The 20,285-nt window shown below is 36.2% G+C and overlaps 2 protein-coding genes and 1 long non-coding RNA gene across 4 annotated transcripts; all 3 read right to left on the bottom strand.

Annotated features, from left to right (window-relative positions):
* Positions 209 to 3,822, bottom strand: LOC18770992 (random slug protein 5). The gene is made up of 6 exons (XM_007202320.2): positions 3,428 to 3,822; positions 2,743 to 2,839; positions 2,273 to 2,449; positions 1,721 to 1,819; positions 1,371 to 1,616; positions 209 to 825 (listed from the first exon to the last, which is right to left on the bottom strand). Exons 2-6 carry the CDS (start codon positions 2,809 to 2,811, stop codon positions 526 to 528), a joined length of 891 nt encoding a protein of 296 aa, XP_007202382.1. The 5' UTR covers positions 2,812 to 2,839; positions 3,428 to 3,822; the 3' UTR covers positions 209 to 525.
* LOC18771167 lies at positions 8,511 to 14,424 on the bottom strand. The gene is made up of 3 exons (XR_002272499.1): positions 14,153 to 14,424; positions 10,311 to 13,991; positions 8,511 to 10,188 (listed from the first exon to the last, which is right to left on the bottom strand). It is a non-coding gene; the product is annotated as an uncharacterized LOC18771167 (long non-coding RNA).
* Positions 16,209 to 18,542, bottom strand: LOC18771123. 2 transcript variants are annotated; one of them, XM_007204079.2, is made up of 3 exons: positions 18,265 to 18,542; positions 17,080 to 18,150; positions 16,209 to 16,771 (listed from the first exon to the last, which is right to left on the bottom strand). In XM_007204079.2, the coding sequence occupies exons 2-3, from the start codon at positions 17,235 to 17,237 to the stop codon at positions 16,555 to 16,557; spliced, it is 375 nt and encodes a 124-aa protein (XP_007204141.1). In that variant the 5' UTR covers positions 17,238 to 18,150; positions 18,265 to 18,542; the 3' UTR covers positions 16,209 to 16,554. The 2 variants fall into 2 exon arrangements, with proteins under 2 accessions (XP_007204141.1, XP_007202748.1); XM_007202686.2 differs by lacking the exon at positions 16,209 to 16,771 and having other exon boundaries at positions 17,620 to 18,150; positions 18,265 to 18,525.

Genomic DNA, 20,285 nt, shown 5'->3' with positions numbered 1-20,285 from the left:
AATTATTTAACATCTCTAAAGTAATTAAGGAACTTCATAATTCTTACCGTCCTGATAAAAATGGGATTATGCATTGAATTTTTAGGTACCAAGAAATTGGATAGCTGACCCCGACCAGCTATGAACAAGTATAACTAAGTGCTTGGAATTGGTTAGCTGTTTATGACCCGAATGCACCATGCTTAAGTTTTGCGTTGTAATCGAAATGAAATTTTGAAGCAGTTGGCAACAAAGTTCTTTAATCAAGAGGGAACAAAAGATACATTGAAAAATAGAAGAAACATATTACAGTGTATGTTTAAGGTGAGAACATCAGGATAACAACACAGAGGTTTGTCTATTTCCCTCATGGTTAGCAGTTAAGCACGGTAGATCACATGTTTATTAACCCGCATCAAGGAACTGAAACATGAACATTCCAGTCCACATTTCGGAAATTGAAACTAAACTTCTATATATAAGTTCAGCTCCAGCTCATCGTATAATTTTTGTGATTCTTACAGTTCTGGGCATTAGGCAGGGTGCTCAGCTAGCTATAGGTGCAATGGGGAGGGGCTCCGGCACCACCTCTGCTCCCGAAAGCCCATTTTTTATGCGGCAAGGCTTCTCATCAAATCCCCAGAACTTGGCAGTTTTCACATCATCCTCAGCCATCATTCGTGAAAACTCCTCATGGTCGTACTTTAGGGTGGCTTGACCCCCGAACTCGCTTGGAAGATTTTCAACATCAAAGAATGTCTTCATGAGCTCTACACTTTCTTTACCTTTGGGGTATACAAACTTCACCTTCTGAAATGTCTTGGGATCCAGGAAGTACTTGACAGCCTACAGAAGTGAAAGCAGCAGGAAGTTCATCAAATGACAGATATGCGTGCTAAGCTACAAATAGTGTATCAATAAAAGTGTATATGAGTGAACTCGTAGTACAACTCTTATCTAAAATGAATTTTCAGATTTACATCCAAGAGTTTATCAGGTTGAACAGGACCCTTTACTGAACAAGCTTGAAGAACCCATGTTTGAACTTCTGCGAATGGCAGACTGAAAAATGGAAATGAAGGCTATTCCATTCCATGCTGCAGATCCTCATCCTCTTCTTTTGTGTGTGTGTGTGTGTGTGTGTGTGTGTGTGTGTGTGTGTGTGTGTGCACGCGTGCCCGTGGGTGTCATGCTAAGTTCAAAAGTTGAACTGTTCTAAATCTAGTGGTGGAAGTAATCAAATTGCCTTCCAGTTGAAATTTAATTAACTAAATTTTATTTTCTCAATAAAGTTGAAATGTTGGTGCTCAAACTTCAGTTGAAGTTATGTGTGTGCAGTGGATGTCTGTGTCAATAACTTAAAAAATGTCTAACAGTTAAGTAGTTCAAACCTTCCAGAACGCCTGAAAAATCCTTGGTGGGTTATAAAGAAATGCAACCGCAAGCCTCTCGGGGTAATGGTTCTGTAGAATGTAAATAATATCACGGGCTGTCTTGACCGAGACATTGGTGTTCAACGAGAATCCAGAGAAGTCAACCAACCACGACATTTGTTCTTGACCTTCAGGAAGGTTGAGGATACCATTTTCTATCAGATAGACTAAATGGCGGATATTACCTTCAGGTGAGTTTGTGTTCTGAAAGAAAGAAAAGAAAAAAGATAAAGAGTAAGATCTATTTACTAAAATCTACAGACAGTGTAACCAATTTTTGTGGGGGGTGGGCAAAGCCTACAACAGACCTGCATTGCTGGCCTCATTATAAGCACAGTCCTCCCAAGTCTATCATGGAAATTTGCTCTTGACACTTTTCCAGTCTCACCTTCATGTGCTATTTCATGCTGAATGACATATTTCCATGGTAAGTAAGTACAACTTAAACCAAAACATAGTGAACTGAAATTTTAACACCAATAAGTTGCAGATCATGTAAAGGAACTAAATGAACGCACTACATATGCAATGTGGTTAGAGAACACCATCTGAGTCCACAATGAGTTTATTCTGCCATGTCTTTGATGTGGGCTACATGAAAACAGCATATGCAAGCTTAGGCATCCTAACATTGCTTCATTTTCTTTTATTTTTAGTTAAGACCAAAGACTCAAAGCCCCATGCCCTCATGTTTTTTTTTCCAAGGTGATGTTGTGTTGATTTCCACAAGAATTCACACTTAAAAATGATCGTTTTATTTGCGAGCAGAAGTAATAAGATAATAAAAGAAACAAACAGTACTAGAACCGCAACATATCCATTTCTAGTTTTTGCATGTCAGAAAAGTTCATCTGAATTACCCAACGAGTTTCTTCAGGCTTATAAGTTGCCCTCCACCTGAGTGTCTCTTCCACCATTTTCTTCGCCTTATCAAGATTCCAGCTCCGAGCTTCCAAATATCTCCGAAGGCATGCATCAGTGCAATACTTCAGATTACGTCCAGACAGGGGGCCAAGTGCAGCCCTAAGTTCTTTGACCTGATTGCAAATTTGTTTCACCCAATGTCAGATTTCAATATTTGTTATGTAAATTAACCTTTTCCGTTCAAATTTGTTTTGCAAATAAGATAAGAAGACAAGGTTTAATTTTTCTTGCTCATTTAACAATTATCATCATGTGTATGCTAGAGAAGCCGATTGATTTACTTGAGATTAAAGCCCTTTGGATGGACAATTGTACACTAGTTGTTTTCCAACCAAAAAAAAAAACCCAGAAAAGTAATTGAATTTGTTTTTTTTTTTTTTGGTCTGAAAGTAATTGAATTTGTTACCTTTGCATCTTTTTGTGCAGAATCATCCTCTGGGGATGGTTTTTGTGCTTGTCTTCTCAGAAGATACATGTTGGTCACCAATTGACTTCACTTCAATCTACAGTAATAACATTGGTAAATAAAAGGCGAAACAAAAATCTGTAGGTCCTTTTTTTCTCTTGAATTCCTCTTTCAAATACAATCAGTGTATCTACAACAATGCATTAACTTAAAAAAGCAAAATTCACCAAGCACTTCACGTCAAAACAGAAAAAACTTAGAAATCCAAAACATGAAAATTCTTCCACAGCATATTGGAAAAGTAGTCGATCTTCATGTTCAAGCTACTATTCATCAAGATTGACCACAGCACCTTAGTTTCATATTTGAAGCTGAGACCTGGTGTGCTGGTCAAATCCCTCTAGATAAAAACGATCCTACTAATTTCTAACAAAATCGGAGAATCATTCAAGATCCATTTTAAGAAATGGTCAAAAGGGTCTAGCTACACTTATTGGAAAATCATTTGGGAGTGACAGATCTCATTAAAACTCAGGGAAAAAAAAAACATGAATATGCAAACGAGAAAAAGAAAAATACCAAACTGGGTTAAGTCTTGATCAGCTATGCTTTTTTGAAAAAAAATCTCAAAAATCTCATCTTTATTCTTTTGTAAGCATAATGAAATGAATAACTTAAAACGTACCTGGGTTCAGCAGAGGAGAGAATGAAATGAAATGAATCAGCTCTTGGTCAAGCGTAGGTAGCTTTGTGCTTAGCCTTTTACGACAATTAAAAATGTAACAGAGACAGAGACAGAAGGGAGAGAGAGAGAGAGTCTGTGTGATTGGTTTGATGTTGATTCTTGACCTTTATGAGGGTGTCATTTAGTGGGTTTTATTTACCACGACAAGAACAACGTGAATGAGAGAAGGGGAATTGCAGGAGTTGGCCATCTCTAGTTGTCCCTGCATTTATAGTGTTAAAAAAGGGAAGGACTTGATGACTGGGAATTGGTGTTTGCTGTGTCCTCTGTGTGTGAGGCCACCAAAGTTGGCTCCAAGTCCTTCAAAGACTGCGACTGACTTTACCAAAGTGGGGGTTTCTTTGTACCTCCCCTTGGCCCGCTTCGCATTCATTTCTCATTTCTATTTCCCCTATGTTTTCCCTATTTTTTTAATATTAATTTCTTATTATATTTTTATTTTTGTGTGAACGTTTTCCATATAATAGTTGAACAAGATCTTGTTTCCCAAAAAAAATGTTTATACAAGATCTGGCGAGTGAGGTGTTTTACTAATATAACAAAAAAAGATAATTATCTGTATACATGGGTTAGGTAGTTGATTAGGATTGTATTTACTTCTTTACATCTAAATTTTGATAAAACAAAAAAAGATTTTCGCCCTCTATTTACGTTTCTTTTACCAAAGAGTATATCATGTGGTATTGCCATAATAAAATGAAATCATATTAGAATAAATGATTTTAATTCATAATTTGATCATGCTTATTTTGTTCGACATGTGATAGATACAGAAGTAAATGGTGAGCATACGTCTTAAATTAAGGTGGTGACTTAAAAATGAACTCATTAAAAAAAATCACGTTACTTGATTGTAATATACTAATATGTACCAATTACATTAATAATTCTTCTTTTATGAAAATGACCCACTAAGGAAGTAGTTTAGAGCAATTGTTCATTCAGAAAAAATCCTGAATTCGAATCTCAGCATCCGTATAATGTATGAATTTAATATATTATCATCCCTTTATATGGATTACTACCTTTATTTTTTTTATCAAATATCAAATATCATTATTTCCATAATCTTTCTACTAATTATTGGCATTGGCATTGGGAGCAGAAGTTGCGTTATTGACTGGCCCCGCCTACCAAGAAATAGGGGTTCTAGGTGGGAAGACCCATCCCACTTTATTTTAAAGTAGTTCCTTTGCCCTTACATTTTTATTTTTTTTACATATATTTCAAATGTTTCTAGAATTCTTAACGTGTAATAATTTTTCGTTCTTTTTCCTATTGGATAGATCGCCGTCTATAGAGGAGGGAAAAGCTTTAATATTTGAATTCCCATTCAGAGGCAAAATTCTGCCTAATTTTAGTATTTGCTTTAAGATGTGTTGTCCTCTAGGTCTCGGAGGTGTGCCATGTGTTCATATCCTATGAAATATTGCACTTTTATTATAGAGTTGACTACAAATAATTGCATGATTAATTAATTCAGCAAAATTCGTGGGTACCTCTCTACTTATCTATGCTTGTTTATTAACGCATGGATCACACTAATCAATCATGTAGGACCAATTTGCACAATTATTAAGGATTTGGACTTAATTAATCACACCACCTTGTGTTTGGTTTTCCCATTTTTCTATCTATATGGTTGTTAAATATAGGGAGATTTACTATTATACTTAAATAGGGGACCAAATTATAGAAGAAAAAAATTATATATGAAATGAACTTTAAAAACACACCCAAAGCCTCATTTAGAACATAACATATAGGCTTTTAACTTCTTATAAATTACAAAACTGTCATCAATTTCTTAAAACAAGCCCAACTCCAAAACCTCATTAAAAAATAAAAAACTCAAAACACTCAATAGGGCATCAAAGTAATTTAATATCATTAGTGTAAAAATAGGTATATGACTAAATATATCTTAAAAGTATTACCTTACTTTATCATATAAAAAGATTATGCGCAAATAGGGTCTAACCCAGTGAAAAATGATCTTGAATTGCAGATCAGTTGTCTTAAGTTTGAACCTACATGACACCTTAATAGTGTGTGTAAGGGGACTATTAGCTCGAGTGGTTAATAGTCCTAAGTCCTCGGTTAGATTCCTCCAATATCACCGGTATTTTTTTTTACTAAAAAAAAAAAAGATTATATATGGGCCAACCTCCGTTGAATGTAGCATTGGGTAGCTGGAATCTCTTGGTTGTTTGTTTGTTAGGACTTGGGATCAGGCATCTTGAAAATACTTAACGAATATTTCCATGACCAAATGGCTTGAGTGAAAAGTTATGAAAAGAAATCGACTAGAAGCTTGGATTGTCAATAGGTGCTTCATCATATTTCTGTGGGTCTATAAGTTTGATCCGCGCATTAAAGTTGACAAGCAAAACGCCAGACGGTTTAGGGTAGAGTCAATATCAGAAGCAAATGAGAAACTTTTTTAGGTGCCAATTTATAAGGGGAGGCCATGATATTGATGGTGATATTTGGCTCATGAGGTCCAAAAATGTATACGTTTTGACTTTGTTACAACCACCACCCAAGCCTTGGCCTTGGGAAGGCATACTTGGCATGTTATTTGGGTTTTGATCCAGATGATGAAATTATGAAAATGACCGTACAATTGACTTTTCCTTTTTTTTTTGGTCCATTAATTCTTTGTTCGTATGTGAACATATATTCGGTGAAGTGAAAAATGATTATGTCTCGATTTGAATGAGAAATGATTATGCCTCGGTTTGAATGAGAGCATTCAACCCAAAATTATAGAATGAGAGCATTCAACTCAAAATCAATCGGCAATGAATAGAGAAATCCAAGATCGCATTGACTATGAAATGTCATATATAGAGATCACTAAAAGCTGATATCCAAATTGAATCTATATGCAAATCAAGAACCATCTTGAAGTGGATGAAACATGTATGTATCATTAGAAGTTAGAAATACCAAGATCCCAGGCTGGTTAAAGAACATAAATGGCCCATAATAAGGATGAGCTGGGTGGGTAGATAGATACATAGACTGCAGGCATTAAGTTTTAGCTTACACTTTTGGTGGTGCAGTTGAGATTACTGTTTGTGTTGCGACCGCATCCTGCATGATTTTGTACTCTGTGGTCTTTGGCAAATGGGCATTGAATATCAGACAAATCATTGATATGAAATCTTATACTGTCTAAAAGAAGTGCATAAAATTCAATGACCAACCACCTCCCAAAGCCACAACTGGGTATAGGGATCTAGCTCTCTTCCTCCTACCTCAGCTTACAGTTACAGATCTGCACAAATAAAGGAACAAGAAAGGTATAGCCTTGAAGAGGGGCAACTGCTGCGCAAAATATGAAGTTTAGAACAAGAGGTAAGTAAAGGCAAAGCAGAAAATTAGAGGCAAGTTTTTAATGGAAAAGCCTATGATTTCCTTAAAAGGATGCACTTGCAAATGAATCAGGCAAGCAAGCTCCAAATTACAGGCCCATCAAATTGAGTTACAAAACGACCAGAAACCGAAACGGGACTTGAATTACATAATTCAATCCAGTACCGGATCAGCTCCTTAATTACCGGGTTACGACGTTGTATAAGAAGATAACCAAGAGAAGATCACAAATATTAAGGTCTTCATTGGCAGCTAAAATGGTTTGAATTCATACATCAAGCTTTCCTAGTAAGAGAGAACAACTCGCAAAACCCATGCACACCAAGAGCCCAACTGAAACAGTAGGTAACATCTCATCGAAATAGGTGGGTTAAATTTCAGACCAAAAACATAAAGAGCATAAAATTTTAAAAAGAAAGAAAAGACTTAGAATTAAAAAAAGAGGTAAACCCAGCCCGCCAAACCAACCGTGCTAACAAAAGATAGCAGATCTGGGTGGATTTGAACCACCAACCTCTCAAAAGCCCAATAAGGACTTTGAGCGCTCTACCATTTTTGAGCTACAGACCTTTTGATTTCACGTGATTTATATCGGGCCCGCGTTGAACTAGACCGATAAATTCAACAGCCGTAAACAACCCTGAACAAATCTTAGGATTCTAAAGACAAAGCAAATCCTCGTACATATTTTTAGTAACTAACTTTCGTTCAGAATTTCTTTACATACTTCTAATCTTGATTGTTAAATTACATTAAATTGCATTCATTAAGTGTGTTAATAACCTCTTAGATGCGGTTTAAGAGTATAAAACCAATATTAGAAATATATATAACCAATCCTTCATTTGTATACTCTTTGGAGAACTTATGTACTTACTGAATAACGCCCCACCCCAAAAAATAATTGGGGTTTTAAACAACAATGCTCTCGCCGAAACTGCATTAAAAACAGGTTCAGTATCATCTTCCCAACGATCGATTTGATCAAAATATTTCACCAAACTTTCCAAAACCAATTTCAGAGAAACAAGAGACCAAGAAGAAAATTCCAGAAAGTAAAGAGTTTTTCACATCTAGAATATTACGAACCGGTGCAACACTCAGTTGAACTCAGAAGTCAAAAAAAGATTCAACTTGATGATAAATTCGCTGGTCTCGCTTTACAAAGCAACACAGACAAATCACACAACCGCTCTTTTGGACGTCCTGAAACCAGTATTATTTCATTGTAGCATATATTCGCACGAGGTCTATGAAACTATAGTTGGTTATTGAAACAATACCAAATTTATTTAGCGACTCGGACAAATGAATGCAAGATGACCCAACTCAAAAGACTCAACTACTCATACCTTCAACTCATCTTTTCCAGCCCAACTACTGCAATCCTAATCCATCCCAACCTCCTCTCTACAACCTCTGCCACGCCCACCACCTACACTATAATTCTGATTGCATCCATCTTTAACAATTAAACAAGCACATGAAACACAACAGCATACAAAAATAAGATCTACACAAAATAGACAGAGAACATATATTTAGTACAATCAAAGATGTATACATAATTCATCTAATTCAATTGAACAAAAGATTTGAGGTCATGGGCAGATAAAACTACTAACATGAATCAATATAAACATTTGAAATAATCCTTGAAATAACTCGATTAATGAAGGACAACTATATTCTGAATAATAGTAATAACTTTAAAAACAAAGGCAATTCGAAGCTCAACTCAAATTCAATTTTCACCTCAAGTAAAGTACTTCTGAATAATAGCAATAAGTCTAAAAACAAAGGCAATGCGAAGCTCAACTCAATTCAATTTTCACCTCAAGATTTCCAGAAAGTGATTGCAGACTAACAAAACTTGAACCTTCCCGCGACCAAACAGCTTGTAATTGAGAAGAGTCTTGATTGGTTTATAAACGAGTAGAAACATTCAGGCTTCATTGAGGAAATTGCTTCCAGCAGCCATACTCCTACAAACCATCTATAATGGGAATACAATCCATTGCTAGAGGCAATATCAGCCAAAAGCAAGTATAATTACATATTATTACAAAGGATCTATAAATTTTGAGATCCCAGAATATACCACAATTTAAAGTGCATACCCATAAAATTATAAATAGGAAAACTCAACCACCACACAATCTCATTTCAGCTCAAACAAGAATTGTAGTAAAATAAAGACAAGAATTGGAGCAGATGTATTGGCATTTGGTTTTATAAGTATGGATTGCGAAATATTGCATGATGAATTGAATAAGTGAATGGTGGGGATGTGAGATTTGGGCGCGCATAGGACCTTGTTTTATAGCACATGATAGCATATAAAAATGGATTACTGTAAACAAAATGAAACTTCCCCACAATATTATGATTAGCCAAATTACCAAACAATTCAAAAGACTTTTAAGTCCAAATTTCTGTTTCATAATTCCACATTTTCATATGTTTCATAATTACAAAAAAAATTATTTTTTCTATGGTTGCAGAAACTTGAAACCCATTTATCTAGAAAACATTACTCTATATAATAAATTTTAGGTTACCAAATATATCGGATTATACACAATAATAATAAAAAGCTTAATCCAATGTCAATTCAAAGCAGCGCCATAACTACGAGCATAAGACTAATTAATTGTACATGAGGGTTGTGAATTAGTCATGATTAAATTAGATGAATGTCAATTTAAATAATGATCGTGAGTTGGCTGTGCAAGTGGCAGATTTCAGTACTAGAATTAGATGGATGCATATCAATTGAAATAGAATTGGGCAGATAATACCTTGGGCGGCTGAGATTTGGTCGTCGTTGCTGTCCACGATCTAGCATGCTTGGATGAGCAGGAGAGCGAAAAATAAAACAGAGTAAAGAGAGGACGACACAGATCACACACCACACAACAGAGGGAGAGACCCTGGGCAAAACCCCATGCAATCTCCCCTCCAAACCAAAAAATCGTTTCTGTTTTTTTATTAAGGTATTTTTGTGACCTGCCATGCAAGCGCACCTGTCATGGCAAAGGTCGGATGACAAAGATCGGTCCAGGACACAGACCCTCCCTCTGAGCCTTTCGTCCCGACATCTTATACATCCGTTGCACAACCCAATCATCCCTAAACACCCCAGCTTTGACCTTCCCGATCATCAAATTACAATTATTCAATTCGAATATCGAATAAACATACGCTAGACTCCAGAAGAACCAGATCTGCAGCTGAAACGACGTCGGATTTGGCACAAAACGGTCAAATCTTGGAATCTCCGACGACTTGCTATGAACTCCATCATCATCAATCAAAACCTGCATGAAGCAGAAACTGTTGAGCTGAATTCTAGCAAATCTAACAATTTAAACGAAAGCATAAACAGTATAGCCTTCTTCGAAATCTAGATAAGTTAAAAGAATAAAAAACATAGACGAACCTGTAAATCTGAGCCAAAGCACGAAGAAGACGAGCTCGAGCTGGTAAAACCAGCTATGAACCAGCAGCTCAAAACATCTTCACAGCCTCAAATCACCATGAAAACGTAGATCTCGATAAGACCTACGCGAATCCGACACAAAGTAAGAGAAAACAATCCTTGCAGAACAGATCTGCAGGAGAAGAACCATTGAGGCGCATAGAGATGTGAAGAGAAAGAGGAGAGAGATAACGTTGAGACGTTGAATGGTTTGGATCCAACCAAACCTAACCTACTTTTATAATAGTATAAATGCGATGGACGGCTGCGATTGCGCCCTTATCTTTAAGATCGACGGCTGGAATGTTATAACGTGGGTGGGTGGGTGGTTAGAGCGGTGGTATAATTTTCCACGTTACTGTTTTTGACCGTATCAACCACGACACGTTAATTTTGCCGCCTTGACAGCTGGGTCATAACTATAATTAGGTTTCCCTCGCGCCAATTACTATATTTCCTTCTAGACATTTCGGAATTTGGAACAGCCCAAGCTCGAAATTACAGTCCTTGAATAATTTTAACCGGGCCGGACCTAAGAAAAAAGATAAAGAGACTACGGCCCGGAAAAACGAGAATTGGGCTGGTGTTTTAGGCCCAACTTATTCTTTTTTCCTTTAACAAATCGGTAACCGACATAAAACCATATAACTAGTATTCAAATAGGGCATCCCCGGTCTAGTTGCACGCATTAACATCAAATTTCATAGGTCACAACCTTTAGATTTAGATACATAAAATGAAGAACAAAATCATACTAGGTTTCTTTAACGTAAAACAAATTTTTTTTTATGCAAGCGACATTAAAATCAAACACAAATAAATATCTACATAGTCCTCAAGATTCCTTCAATGGAAAGGTATGTCACTAATCATGTATTAGTCAGGAGACAATGACCCGACATTTATCGTTAATAATAATTAGATTATGGGTGCCTACTGTTGCTTGCTTGGCTCGCTTTTGGCTGTGTCGTTTTGTCTCTCAGCTTCGGCTGCCTGCCTCGGTCCTTGTTCTACTTTGCCGCCAGTTGTTTGCTGTTGCTGCCGGCCTTGGGCTTTTTTGGTTGCCTGACAGCTATATGAGGTTAAAGAGTAATGAAAACATAAAACCAACAACACATGAACGATGATGGCACACCAAGTCATAGTTTGATCATAAAAAGTAATGTGTTCATTATTAAATGGTATTGTTATTGTAGATCTGGGTGGATTCGAACCACCATCCTCCCAAAGCCCAACTATGGACCCGAGCGCTCTACCATTTTTGAGCTTACAGACCTTGATCTCAAATTACCCACATCTATGCATCTTCCACTATAACGGGTAAAATCACATCGCCAAACCAGAAACTCACCGTTCCAATATGGCTTACGTTTTACGACGAGAGTCACAGGTCATCACCAAGAGACTAGATTGTGGAAATTAGGTTTACTGGGTTTCTTACGGGTTTAACATGTTTTCCAATCTAAAACAGCTCTGTTTTCATTCTCCTCGTCAACTCTTAACAAATTTTTACGAAACAAAGTTCAAAAAATACCCAGCAATTCACAAAAAACCGCGGTGAGACACTTGGAAGAATAAAATTACTGGTTCGAATAGGGAACCCAATATAGAGCCTTTCTTCAAAAACCACAAATGAACATCGACTTATAACATGGAACAGTCTCCTCCTGATTTGAAATTATAAGAATAAAGTGTTTTTTTCATATAAAACAACATTCCAGAGTCTACTAATATGAGAAGATGGATACTACACCACAACTACTGAAGATCCCACATAACCTACACACATAATTACATGCAGTTCTCAAAATAAAGTTAATAAAATCAAAAGAACCATTCCTGCATTTTCAAACCAAAACATGTCCTCAAATCCCATCCACCATTCTGCATGATCCTAAATTTTTCATCTCAATAATAAGTCATCCATATGCACAATCCACAAACACAATTGAGATTCAATGATTTAGATTAACAGAAGTAATTCATTATTCGACCGAAGACATCATCATAATAGCATAAATTCAACAGAACAAATCATGAAATTGAAATATACATAATGAGGTCAAATAATTGAAAACGCTGATAGTAATGACTTCAATAACTTGAAGGTGAAATAAAATGTAGGACACTGCTAATCAAGGCTTCGAATAACTTCCAAAGCCATAAGAAATTGAACCTTCAGGTGTACAGTCATTTTTCACCTTATAATCTCCAGAACGAGAGTGCATACAACAGACGACTTGGACCTTCCCACGACCTCACTGCTTCAATCCGGTAGAAGTCTTGTTCAATCTCCAGAGCGAAGAAAGCTTCCAGTAGTCACTCCTAAGAACAAACTACTGGGAATACAATCCACGGCTCAACGAAAAAGGAGCCAAATGATATAAAATTACAGAATATTACAGGGGATCCATATCTTTTGAGATCCCAAGATATAACATACCATAAACTGTAATCCAGATTATAATGAATAATTATTTAAAATAGCTCACGAGACACCATAAAATTTCATTTCAACTCATGTAATTAGCTGCAGTAACATAAGTAATTATAAATGTTGCAAAGGTGTTGGGAATCTGTGACGAAATACGTAACGCAAGGCATTTTAAATGAGTGGCATGGTAGGATGAGGGATTTGGGATCTGGACGAGCATACCACTACTTCTGATTTACAGTATTTTAGAATAATAAATGAATATCAGTACACGGAACTTACCAAAAATATTAGTATTGGATTTAGTAAAATACGGGTGTATACTTTGAGGTTATAATGGTTCAAAATACTCGGTTTGCTGTTAATACTATGTAACTAGTATCCTACATCGATATAGCCATGTAAACTCGAACCCGATTACCTTCAAAATCAGTGGGGTAGTTTGAAGAAATCCACAATTACCAAACTGTAAACAAAAATTATTACCAAGCCCTATCAAGTCCCCAGTTATGCTTAATATAACCCAATAAGCTTAATCCCTTGTTAATTAAGATAAATAAAACCGCATAAAACTAATTAATCGTGTAGCTGCAGATTTAAGTACCATGTTTAGATAGGTGTTCGTGTGAATTTGGTGTGAAATTTGCAGATCTGGGTACCATGATGAATATTAACTAAAAGAATATAGACTTGGGCAGATAATACCTTTAGGCGCGAGATTTCGTTGTTGTCGATGTCCACGATCCGTGCTCGACTGGTGTGCATGGAGAAGAGAGCAACAAAAAAAACAGAGAACAAAGAGAAAGGAGGACACAGAGCGCACACACACCAGAGGGGAGACCCTGGGCAAACCCCCATGCTGTCTCCCCTCAAAACCAAAAAATCGTTTGTTTTTTTATTGAGGTATTTTTATGACCTGCCATGCAAGCGCACCTGTCATGGCAAAGGTCGGATGACAAAGATCGGTCCAGGACTCAGCCCTTCCACCGAGCCTTTCGTCCCGATATCTTATACATCCGGAATTCAACCACACCCAAACCCCCGAATACTTCAGCTTCCCTCTTCAAATTACAAATATGCCCATCGAATCGAATATCAATTACATCTGTTGGTCCAGCTTCAGCAGCCATAAGCATCAGATCTGCATCCAGCTCAGAACCGTTGGGCTTGAAACCTCTTGAAATTCCATAAGAGCTCCGTCGCCATCTCTGTTTGAACACAAAAGAAAATACATGAATCAGCAACTGTGCGAAGCAGAAACACAAAAAACTCAATTTGTAACAGATCTATAAAATTCAAACGAAGGCATAAACACCGAAGCTTTATTGCAGATCTGGATACGTAAATCAAAGCAAAAACATATACGAACCTGTAAATCTGAATCGAAGAACGCAGAGTACAAGCTCGAGCTGGTCAAACCAGCTATTCAACATCAGCTCAAACCATCCTCACAACATCAAACCACCATCAACACGTAGACAACAAAGCGATCTACGCGAATTTGAAAGAACCAGAGAGAGAAAACGATCCATGCAGAGCAGATCTGCAGGAGAAGAAGAACCGAGGAGGCTCATAGAGTCGTGAGGAGAGAGAAAGAGAACGTTGAGGCGCTGAATGATTTAGAACCAGACACCCTAACGTACTTTTATAATAGGATAAAAGCGGATGTACGGTTGCGATTGATTTCTAATATTTAAGATCGACGGCTAATACGAAATCGCATGGTTTGGTGGATTCGGCGGTGGTCCACTTGTACACGTCTCCGATGCGCTGGAGACAGAGAAAAGTAAACCTTTGCGTTTTTCGTAAGCACTTTCCTTTTTTGAATTTATTATACAACACGTTACCGTTTTTGTCTGGGAATCGGATTCACGTCCTTATCAGGTTTCTTACTATAATTAGGTTTCTCTCGCGCGAATTTACTACCTTACCAGCTTTTTACTACAATTAGTTTTCTGTCGCGCCAATTTGTTATCTTTTATTCTAGATTATTCGACGTTTGCAACGGGTCATGCTCGATATTACCGGTCCGGAATAATTTAAATCGGGATTATATATTAGCGGGTTTCCTTAGGATTGCACGGCTATGATTTTGAACCGGGGTGCCACATGGGGGAAAGGGGACATGTGTGTAGTGAAAATTATTTAATCACTAAGGGATGGGGTGCCTCCAATGACTATACGTAAGTATTGACCTCATAAGATATTTAAAATAAAAATGTGAGGAAGAAAAAGAAAAATAAAATAAACCATCCATTTTCTCAATATAGTTTTGAATTCCTTTCTCACATATCCTCCTCTGGGAACGGATTCAGAATTTTAAAATAGTGTGGGCTATGTTTATTTTATATGTACAAATATGCTAAATTGATAGAAAATTTGACTGTACAAGTGAATTTTATTGATAACAAAAAAATATTCAGGGGGAACATAATGAGCCTCCCCCCTCAAAATGCATCTAGTACATGTAAGGAAACAAAAAACAATAAATAAACATGCAAGCAAGCAAGAACACCCAAATTAATTGCAAATCTTGATATCTAAGAGTCTATGATCTCTTAACATTTCGATATTGATTCAACACTATAAAGTATAACCTATTGAATAATATATAGATGTAAATATATAGATCAACTAAATCTTCAATTGATAATTCATACAAGCAAGCAAGAACACCAAAATCAATTACACGTCTTGTTTGATAATTCACAATTCTTAATTGTAAATTCCTCATTGATACTTTATAAACCCTAAACAATCTCCAAAAGTTCAACATCCACACATTTGGAGAAGAAAAGGAAATGAAGAATTGAAGATTACCTTAGTTTGCTATAATTAACTCTTCAAGAATAACATAGGTTTGTTAATAGGATTTTATTTGGTTGGGACGGTGTTGTCACATGTGGGTTAATTTTGTTTTTCCCTTTTTTTTTGTTGGTAAGACTTCTTGTGGAGTTAGTTAATGAGATTTTGTTTATGTGGGATGAGTGTATGGGGCTTGCAAGGGAAGGCTGGGGTATTATTTTAGGCTAAAAATAATAAGTCACTTTAGGATATAGTCTAGGTTAACCTTGACGTAGGACTATCCCTCCTTCTCTTTCGAAAAAAACTTACATATAATTAAGTGTATACTTCTTCTTTCTATCGTTCTCCTCACATGGTAACTCACAAAAGAAGGTTTACGAATATACAATGAGGGATTCTAGGCATGAGGTTATTTTGAATTTGTTTATAATCCTTATATGGCTCTGACATTTCTCTATCATAATGCATGATTTACATTTCACTTACCTACGAAGTTCATCGAACTTTTGATTCTCTATCGTAATTCTAACATAATCATTTTTCGGGCCAAAAGATATCAACAAAATCCTTCATAAAAGCTTTTTTTTTTACTCTTACATTAGGCTTTTGGGTTAGGATTGTAGTGGTGGTCTTGAGCTTGTGTTCCGTTTGGATTTTGCCTTCGAATTATACTGGCCTCCTTTTTTAATAGTAATTTCTTTTCTTTTTTTAAATTTAGGAACCATGAACTCTACGTGCAAATTATTACAAAATCCAAATGCAGATTGAAGCAAATGATCAATTAAAAGAAAACTTTAATCCAACGATAATTTCGATAAATGAATGAAATTATTACGAACTTTAAAGCCTTTCCAAGTATTAACATATAACCAACAAATTAAATTAAAAATAATTTGCAAAATGAAAAGGAATTATATAGAAAGGCCACCGAATCCACACAGATCAATCCGCTCGCGGGCACCTTCATTAGTTTGTTGATGCATTGGCCTGGGTTTGGTGTCGTCCTTTCTCCTTCTCCTTCACTTCGCTTCCCTGCGTCTTGTCATACGCAGGGTGGTTTTCATGGATCAGCTGATCCTGCTGTGTCTTCGGTAGAGACTGGTTTCCTGAAAATACCCCTCCAAATCCTTCCTCATCGGACCTAGTCGCATACCCTTCCCCAAATGAATGAGACATCGCATCTCTAATGAATATACAACAAACAAAATGTAGTACCCAAATTAGTAATACTAATCCCTTATTATGAATCAACGAATCAAACTTACACAACAAGTCAATTGATTTATACATTTGATGTGAGAAATATCATTTGAATATCCGTATCAATCATCATAAACAGTTGATTATATACCGTATTTGATATATTGTCGATATTCTCGTGTGATGTGGGAAATACCGATTGAATATTGACAATGCACCGAGTAGTGTACAAAAACCAAAAAATCGAGAAGTTTAACATATGAGATAACAATAAGAAATGTGTAGACTAACCCAGTTTTCTGCTGGTTAGGGTTTTGTGTCTTGTCCATGTTATGTTTAGTATCTGGATCAGTAGAAATAGTTGCGTTCTGCCTAAATCGGACCCCGGAAGCTTTTTGGACCAAGTTTGAGGGCGATTGGGTTCTGAGTGATCTTATTGCATGAATCATGTTTTGCGTACCTCGTAGGAATTTCTGCTGGTTGCTATTTATGCACGAAAACACACAACATAACCGAGGATGAGGCAGTGAATATATGGCGGTGAAAGGTGAGGCCAAAAAATCACCAAATTGTGTCCGGTTCAATGGGGATTGATCCTGATTTCAGTGAGAAATTTAGTTTCATGTCATGACACGTAGTGGTGGAATTTGGCAACCACAAGTGGTAGCCATTGCTATTAAAATCAGTCTACTTCATCCCCTACTAATATAAATTCAACACTTTACTAGAGGCCCAAAAACCAAGATAGCCAAAAGTAGAAGCCCAAAATGTTTCAAGTAATTTTTGTATGTTTAGATTACCCCAACATGTAAAAATATTCGTCAATACACATGCTCAAAATATTTCGATTAACTTTTGTATGTTCCGATGTTTCGAGCAATTTTTGTAAGTTCAGATTACACCACCATGTAGAAATATTCGCCAATATACATGCTCAAAATGTTTCGATTAATTATTACCCAACTTGAAAGCGTTTCTAGATTTTCACATTTACATTACATAGCTAGATATAGAGCCAGTCAATACAAATAGTAACATGGGTCGTCCTCCTCGCTTCATAAAACGGATTAGCAGAAATTAAGAAAACACTATATAAAAGCACTGCAAATATATTTATATATATATATATATGTAGTCGACTCTCGTATATATTAGTTTAGTTAGGATGAAGCATTTGTCTGGTGTCGCGGTTTCTCCTTCTCCTGCACCTCACTTCCCTGTGACTTGTCCACAGCAGGGTGGTTGTCATCCTGCTCCGTCTTTGGAACTGACCGGATTCCCCCATATACCACTCCGAACCCATCGTCATCGCACCTCGTCGCATACCCCTCCCCAAATGAATGTGACAAACTGTCCCTATCCCTAATATATAAATATTGTACATTCAAATAACATTAGCCAACTTAAATTAAATACACATCCAACTTACTTGCAAAGAAAATGGGATAATTAATCATATGGTATAAAGCCACTTACCTAGTTTTCTCAGTAGGGTTAGGCTCTGGCTTGTCCATGTTGTGCTCACTATCGGACTCGCTGGAGCGCAGGGTTGTGGTCTGTTTGAATCGGACCCCGGAAGCTTTCCGTCCCAAGCCTGGCGGCGGCGGCAGAGGCGTCGAGAATGTCAAAGCTGCTGATTGGGTTCTGAATGTTTTGAATGCATTAATCATCTTTGGCATCTTCAAACTTCTACCGCTTTCTATATATATAAATATATATATAAATATATATATATATATATATGCCGGTGTAGTGCTGTGGATGCAGCCAGCACAATTGTGTCCCATTTTTGTAGGGGAATTTTTTCATTTCAAGTCATGACACGTGGCGATAAAGTGGACAGGTGTCTCTTGTCTGAGAGGAAAATTTGTGTACGTGGGCTTTCAACTGTCCATGTCGTCCATCGTCACAACCCATTGAATCTTCTGGCACATTTTGTCCTGGTAGAAGATAAGGAAGAGCACCGCCAAGGTCTAACATCAGATATTTATTTGTTGTACTAGTTTAATTCGTTGCACTAAAGTAACATCAGATATGTATTCATTGTACTAGTTTTATAAACTTAGTTGTAAATTATATTTTTCATTTATAATTAGTTTTTTTTTTCATCAAACGCGTTACATGGGATTTATAAAGTTTTTATATATTCTATGTTGTAATTATATATAACAAATTTATTATTAAAAAATTATATGATTGCATTCATAATTCAGTCAAAAAAGCTTTTGGCCACAAAAGATCAATACAAATTAGCCAGAAAAAGGCCATTGTAATAACGAAATTAAGACAATTTGATGCGTCTCACCTAACGATCATGTATGATGGAAGAAACTTTGGCATAGGCATCCCAACTAAGATTGCAAACTTAGAATAATTAAAAAGATATAAGGCTTGAAAAAATCAAGTCATAACAGTACAAATAAAACTCTCACAAATGAGAGGTGAAAACTACACAGAGAACTCAAAGAGTTTCTGTAACTTATTCCAAACATAAAGAAACCGCACAAGCTCTCGCAGCTGCCTGTATAGGTTGGATGAAAATCATAATAAAACAAATACAAATAGAGTAAACCATTTGTATCTGAAAATGAAGAAAGAGGTGAAGGGAGGAAGAGAAGAGGGGAGAAAGAATAATGGCTTCCTCCTCAAAATAAAAACGGCTCTAAGAGTGTTTTTTTTTTAAAAAAAAAGACTATAATTTTTTTCCCTGTTAGACAGGTAATTATATTTTTCTAAATAGTTATTTTAATAAAATTTTCTTTATTACGTGTATTTTTCTAGATATCTGTCTCAATAATTGACGTACTATAAAAGAAAAAAAGAAACTATCATCTAATAAATTAATATCTCCCTACATTAGCCATCTGATAAATTTTTGGAACACAATGTACAAACTTAGCCTATAGCCCAAAATTGGATGCGTTTTCAATCCTTGGGAGAAAAGCCCAAAATTCATTTACCCCTAACGTAGCCCAAACTTTCTTTGCCCACAAAGTAGGCTATAGCCTCAATTGTCGACCATGACTATTGCTTATTGAACTTAGCACCAACTTCTAATCTTTTGGTTACATTCACTAACACAATAATTATAACTGCTAATTACTAGTACAAGACTACTAAGGCTGTTCCTTACATGGAACGAATCATTCCTCTTTGATATTTACCGATTATACTTTGACGTGTTGCAGACAATTTTCCTTTTTTTTTTCTAGCTTTAATGGGTTATTTTCTATAAATGTTTCGGACTTAATTTGAAGTTAATGAAGAACAACTCCGAATATAAAAATGATTTTGATTTTGATTGTTTCCTTTTTGGTAGAATAATTTTCCATATAAGTTTTGTGTCGAAGCTTAGGAACGTAAATGAGACGTATGTTTACTCTCTCCATTTCAACACTCCACTCCTTAATATTTTTATTATTTGTAGTTGTTATATTCCGTAACACACCAATGTATGTATCAATTGAAATTCAAATTATTTACTTATTTTAGAGGAT

The sequence above is a fragment of the Prunus persica genome, chromosome G7, assembly GCF_000346465.2.
Source record: "Prunus persica cultivar Lovell chromosome G7, Prunus_persica_NCBIv2, whole genome shotgun sequence".
NCBI lineage: Eukaryota > Viridiplantae > Streptophyta > Magnoliopsida > Rosales > Rosaceae > Prunus > Prunus persica.
This window is presented reverse-complemented; position numbering and strand designations above follow the sequence as displayed.

Coding starts and splice junctions, on each gene's coding strand:
- LOC18770992 (XM_007202320.2), bottom strand. CDS start 2,811: ATGTATCTTCTGAGAAGACAAGCACAAAAACCATCCCCAGAGGATGAT. Junction 1,820..2,272: donor AGCCTGAAGAAACTCGTTGG/GTAATTCAGATG, acceptor TATGTCATTCAG/CATGAAATAGCACATGAAGG. Junction 826..1,370: donor TTTTTCAGGCGTTCTGGAAG/GTTTGAACTACT, acceptor TCACTTCTGTAG/GCTGTCAAGTACTTCCTGGA.
- LOC18771123 (XM_007202686.2), bottom strand. CDS start 18,467: ATGCCAAAGATGATTAATGCATTCAAAACATTCAGAACCCAATCAGCA. Junction 18,151..18,264: donor AACCCTACTGAGAAAACTAG/GTAAGTGGCTTT, acceptor TTTATATATTAG/GGATAGGGACAGTTTGTCAC.